We start from the raw sequence: 6,428 nt of genomic DNA on the forward strand, positions 1-6,428 counted from the left end.
AGAATTGTTACTCAATTAATTGACATTGCATAATTCATTGGGCATTTGGGTTAACTTGAATCAAGTTCTTAAGATTGGTTAGACCTAAGGATAGAATCAAATATGTTTTAATTAGAGTTAATTCATCAAATCTAATTAAGTAGTAACTAGACTAGGTCAAGGAAACTCTAGGACAAATACAATAGTTGTAGTTTGTCAAATTTCATGTCTTTGATTAGAACAAGATGAACTGATTTAGGCTCAGTGTGTAGCCTGAGTCATTTGAGTAATCAAATCGAAATTGATTAACCAGTCGGTGTCTAAGGTAAGTTTGGCAGTTTTGACCGGTGGTTTTAATTGGAGTACTCGCACTGATTCGTCTTTGTCGAGTTAAGCATATCCCTTCCATCGATCTCACTTATCTGCCGACATCACTACAACAGAAAAGGTTTGCCGACTTTGTATGCCGACGCTAGTTAAAAGCGTCGGCGATTTTTTGGGACAGTAACCGCCGACGCTTCTGAGAAGCGTCGGGAAAAAAGCTTCCAGCGACGCTTTCTTTAAGCTTGGCGTCTGGGTACATTACCGAACGGAATATTTAATCCCCGACGCTTATAAGTGTCGCATATCGAAGAACACGACGACGCTTATAAGCGTCGTCGGACTTCATTCCTCCAAAACTCGATCGAACCCCCTCCCTCTAAAGCCCTAAATCCCCATCTCACGCCGACCGACTCCCTCTCTTCAACCCTTTTCACCGATCTCATCCATTCTCCTCCGCCGAGCGCTCTCCATCGTCGCGATGGGGAGTCGCTGCTGATGCAGGCGTTGAGCAAGCAGCGGACGTCTTCCTCTTCCTCATCGTCTACTCCCTCCTCCTCTCCTCCTCCTGGAACCTCTCTCTCCATCCGCTCCTGTACAACTCGGCGGCCGCCTCCGCCTCCTCCCGCGCCGCCGCCGGCTGAAGGCCCTCTACGCCTCCGTGCTCTACGGAGGGTCTTCGGCCTGCTCTCCATGGGGCGGCCTGGCCGTGGCGTGCCGGCCACGTTGGTCACCTGGATCACGATCCTCGTGCTACTCGCCCTCTTCAAGCTCCTCCTCCTCGCCTTCGGCCTCGGCCCCTCTGCCCCTCCCTCCCCCTTCTCCCCTTCCTGTTCACCTCCTTCTTCCCTGTCAAAGATCCAACCAAACCCAAGCCCAAACCTCCCATCTCTTCATCTTTATCCACCCTTCACCACCTCATCACTGCCGTCAGGTTCTCCTCTTGGCCACCATCATCTCCAGCTACCGCTATAGTGATAGAATGCATCCGTACCTCCTCCTCGCCATCTACTGCTGCCACATCTACCTGATCCTAGATCTCGGTCTCGCCTCCATTGCCAAGATCCCACCCGTCTCCTTGCCTCGAGCTGGAGCCCCAGTTCAACAACCCCTTAGGCGCCTCCTCCCTTCAGGACTTCTGGGGCCGCCGCTGGAACCTCATGGTCTCTTCCATCCTCCGCCCCTCCGTCTACGACCCCGTTCAAGCCCCTGGGCTCGACGCCGGCATCCTCGCCACCTTCTTCGTCTCCGGCCTCAGCACGAGCTCATGTTCTACTACCTCACCTGGCACTTCTCACCCATCGGGGAGGTTACCGCGTTCTCCTCGTCCTCCGCGGGCTGCTCACGGTGGCGGAGAGGAAGGCCCGGAAGGCCGGCTGGTGGCGGCCGCACCCCATCGTGGCGGCGCCGCTTGCACTCGGGTTGATCGTCGGCACCGGGTACTGGCTCTTCTTCCCGCCCCTCCTGAGAGGTGGGGCCGACGCGGTGGGGCTGGCGGAGTTTTCTGCTGTGATGGGAGTTTTCCAAACCCCCTCCAATATCCCATGTACTTTTTGCTGATGACATGCAAGTAGCAAGGGCGATAGTAAAGGATAGAATTCTACTTAAAATCCCTTGTTGATGCTTGTTAATTATAGCCGGCCAAGCTATTAATACATCTAAATCCCATCTTATCTTCAGCCCAAGAACCCCAAGAGCAATTAAGTCTAATATATGCAAGGTTTTTTCCATGCAGGAGAGCAGGGGGTGTGGAAATATGTAGGGGTTCCTCTATTAGGTATGCCTCTAGCCTCTTTGAATTTTAATTTTCTATTGGATAAGGTGGCAATGGAGATTGCAAGTTGGAAATGGAAGGCTTTATCTCTGGCTGGTAGAACAACCTCACTCCAACTTGTGCTTTCATCTATTCCTATCTGTTGTATATCCTGTGTCAGTGTGCCTTTATCTATCAATACAAGACTTGACAAGGAGCTTTCGGGCTTTGTTTTATGGGGACATACTTCTGATTGGAGGGGTCTTCATCTAGTTTCTTGAGCAAATGTTTGTATACCAAAAGACCATGGTGGTCTGAGTTTGTGTTTATTGGCGCAAATGAGGTATGCTTTCTTATGTAAGATGGCTGTGCATGTGGTCTTGAAACCTGACTCTTTATGGGCGAAAGTGAAACCTGACTCTTTTTTTTTTACTAGTTTTTGTTCTATCATTGCATCTCCAGAGTCTTTCAGAATATTTCGTCTAAATCATTACATTTTTTTCATAATCTATAAAATTTGGATTTATAGCTGTACGTTGTCTATTTTGTGTTAATGCTTTTTGGTGGATAGCTATATTCTTCCTTAATTCCTGGGATTTTCTTCATTTACTTGCTGTTATAACTAGAATCCGAGGATAAAGTATGGGCTTGGATGTCTCACATCTAATTCTATGTAATTCTCTTTTTCTTGGAGTTAACCTTTTCTTTTGTTGCTTTTTATTGACCGAAATTGGTCCATTGCATTGTTATTGCTTGAAGGTCTTTCCTCTGCTCTTTTGGTGTGCTTTTGAGGTTTAATTGTTTTGGGTGGGAAAAATTGTGTTACAAGCTCATGATTAATAGAAAATCAACTTCCGTATTTCATTATCCAGCATCTCCTCGAAACACTGGGGATGCCAGAGTGGGATAGCTCCCGCCTTCTGAATGCTGCCATCGATGCGTTCGATGACTTTCCGCCATCGTTCTGGAGAGGTCCACAGCCAGAGCTGCCCGCCGAAGGCTTCGATGTGGATCATTTACTCCACTTGATCCACCGATGGATCCGGCGATTCCCAAAATCAGAGGTGACCAACACAGCAAGCTACAGTAAACGATCAAGGACTACTTATTCTGCTTTATCCCTAATAATCGACAAGACTGGGGATTGGCTCTCCAAGGTGTTGCCGCGCCGTACCAATTCTTCGAGTTCAGAGGTATTCCCAAGAACGCTCCCCCCCATTACTAGACTTGCAGAGGCTGGAGTGAAAATCGAGGGGAGCAAGTCAGCATCTGGCTTTCTAGACATTACGTTCTGTAAGGATCAGGGGGTGTTGGGAATCCCGGCCATTTTTGTTGATGAGTCAACGAACTTCTTTTTTGCAAACCTAATTGCTTTGGAGCAAAGTTGCAGGAGACACGAGATGGATGTCACTGAATATACCAAGTTTCTGGATGCCATCATCAACACCTCAAGAGATGTGGAGTTGCTTCACCGAGAAGGGATCATTCAACCGCATATTGGAGATGACCAGGACATTGCATAGTGGAAGTACATTGCAAATGTAAATTGACAGTATGAATGTAATTTGACAATATGAATGTAATTTGACAATATGAATGTTTTGATAAATATGTTTGATTGTGCTATGAGTATAATCTCGTTTAGTGTGAATGCCTTTGATGTTGTAAACAGAGGTTTTAAAAAAAAATTTAAATTTTTTTTTAAAAAAATTATACTCTAACGACGCTTTAAAGCGTCGTTAAAATCCCGGTGTTTTAACTATTACCGACGCTTTAAAGCGTCGGTAGGTTTATGACTTTAACGACGCTCTAAAGCGTCACTAGTTACCGACGCTAAAAAGCGTCGCTAAATTGCAATTAGCGACGCTTTTATGCGTCGCTAAATTGTACGTTACCGACGCTAAAAAGCGTCGCTAATGACCGACGCTTTTGAAAGCGTCGGAAAATGTTTTATCCACTGTAGCATAGGCGACGCTTTACCGACGCTTGGGATAGCGTCAGGGTGGTTTTTACCGACGCTTAAAAGCGTCGCTAATGGCCAAAAAAAGCGTCGCTAATGCCCAATTTTCCTGTAGTGCATGGTCAATCACATTTTGATTCGATCACTTAATGATTCGAATTAGCCCATGCCTATAAGAAAAATCAGTTTGACTGATTTAGGTGCCTCCTTAACCGATTTAAGTCTAATCTGATTTGGTGAAGTCAGTGGGAGAAATTAGACTAACCGGACCCTCCTTATCTATCCCAATTATAAAATCCTCTAAAATTATTAGGTTCTTAAAATGAAATGGTTATGGAGATAACTAGGTCATAGCCTCCTATTAAGTTGGGTGATAATGGGTCCAATATTTTGATAATTATTGGAGGCGCGACACGCCTGGTATTTATCAAGCATTGGAATTGTCATTTAATATATGATGAGTTAAGTGTACCTTCAATAGGCGGTCAGGTGAGCCGAGCCACACTCGAGCTTGGTCGTCTATTAGTTGATTAGCCTTAACCCTATCATTTAATGGTTGGACCTGACTAGGGTATTCGGTGGAGGCGCCACATGCCTGTCGAAGAACCTAGGGCAAAATCATCACTAGAAGTTGCTTGGTGAAGTAATTGGTTAAGAACCAACCAATAGGTGCATATGGGTTAGCCGAGCCACACTCGGGCCTATATACAATCTATTGGGTTCTAGTGCCCACTAAAGATTAAGAGTAATTTTTTGAATTGAAGGTAGAGACTACCAATTATATAAAATAGTGGAAGTACTTTTAGACTAAAGTCCAAGTCTATTGAGTTTAGTCAATTCATATACTAATAGCCAAATTTTCTTTTTATGCAGAAATGGCCACTAATTTGTCACTTCGCTCATTGTTGGACAATGACAAGTTGACTGGTCCAAATTTCAATAATTGGCATAGGAAACTGAAAATAGTGCTAGAGCATGAAAGGATCCTTTATGTGATAACGGATCCAGCACCTGAGCAGCCCGCTGCTAATGCATCAAGATCGGCCAGAGACACTTATCAGAAGTGGCTCAGTGATCGGGTCACTGTTCGATGCATCATATTGGCAGCAAGGAGTGATGAGTTTAGTAGGCATTTTGAGAATACGCAGCCGGAAGATATCATTCAAGTGTTCAATGAATTATTCGGCGTTCCTGATGATGTTGAGAGGCACAAAACTAGTTGTGCCATCTTCAGCGTTCGAATAAAAGATGGGACCTCGGTAACTGATCATGTACTGTACATGATTGAGTTGATCGAGCATCTAAGCTCTCTTGGCTTTCCCCTTCATGATCACTTGGGGAAGGATGCCATACTAAACTCATTGCCTGGATCATACCGTCCTTTTCTCACTCATTTTCGTATGACGAAACCTGTAGTGAATTATCACCAATTGTTGGGGTTACTACAGGTTTGAGAATGATCACCAACTTCTTAAGAAGACGGTGAACTTTGTGGGAGGTTCATCCAAGGGTCGCCTCTTTAAGAAAGGAAAAAAGAAAAATAAAATCCAAAAGAAACAAGTGCACCATGCTCAGCCTAGTCAGTAAAAGAATAAAAAGGCTGATCAGAGCAAGTCGGAGTGCTTCTTCTGCAAGAAGCAAGGACATTGGAAGAGGAACTGTCCTCTCTACATTGCATCCCTCGATCCGAACCGGCCTAAGAAAAGTGGGCAATCAGTTGTCAATCAAGGTACTTATATGATAACACCTTGCAATTTTTCTATTTGTGATAATTCGACTTTGGTATTGGATACCGGTAGTCCTTTTAATATTTGCAATTCGTTGCAGGGGCTACAAGTCAGTGAGAAGTTTGAAGAAGGAGAAAGGTTTCTGAATGTTGGAGATGGAAGATCAGTTCTAGTTCTAGCTTTAGAAATTCTTAATCTTAAATTCAGCTCTCATATAAATATCCTTGTGATTGTCACTATTGTCTGTTTTTTATTGAATGTCATTTCTGTAGGCCTTTTGGCCAAAAATGATTATGAAATATCAATAAAAAAGGATTATTGCAATATCATTTGGAATGGTACTGCTGTAATGAATGGAATTCTGAGTAATGGCATTTACATTTGTCACAATCTGTTCATGTAATGTATAAATCCAATAAGCATCCTAGAATAGATAATGTCACGGATGTCTACCTTTGGCATCATAGGCTAGGTCATATTAACAAGAATAGGATGAACAGATTAAGTAAAGGGGAATCCTCAATGTTTATGATTGTGAATCATTGACAACCTGTGAGTCATGTCTTCTTGGAAAAATGACAAAATCACCTTTTACAAGAAAAGCTGAACGAGCCAGTGACTTATTGACCCTTGTACATTCTGATGTATGTGGGCCAATGAGCACAGATGCTAGAGGTAGGTATTGATA

At 44.1% G+C, this 6,428-nt stretch overlaps 1 protein-coding gene across 1 annotated transcript; it reads left to right on the forward strand.

Annotated features, from left to right (window-relative positions):
- The first annotated feature begins 2,913 nt into the window (after nt 1-2,913).
- Nucleotides 2,914-3,697, forward strand: LOC120109533. Its single transcript, XM_039123266.1, has 2 exons — nt 2,914-3,246; nt 3,444-3,697. The coding sequence occupies exons 1-2, from the start codon at nt 2,947-2,949 to the stop codon at nt 3,465-3,467; spliced, it is 324 nt and encodes a 107-aa protein (XP_038979194.1). The 5' UTR covers nt 2,914-2,946; the 3' UTR covers nt 3,468-3,697.
- The last annotated feature ends 2,731 nt before the right edge of the window (nt 3,698-6,428 follow it).

This window comes from Phoenix dactylifera, unplaced genomic scaffold, assembly GCF_009389715.1.
Source record: "Phoenix dactylifera cultivar Barhee BC4 unplaced genomic scaffold, palm_55x_up_171113_PBpolish2nd_filt_p 002335F, whole genome shotgun sequence".
NCBI classification, from domain to species: Eukaryota; Viridiplantae; Streptophyta; class Magnoliopsida; order Arecales; family Arecaceae; genus Phoenix; species Phoenix dactylifera.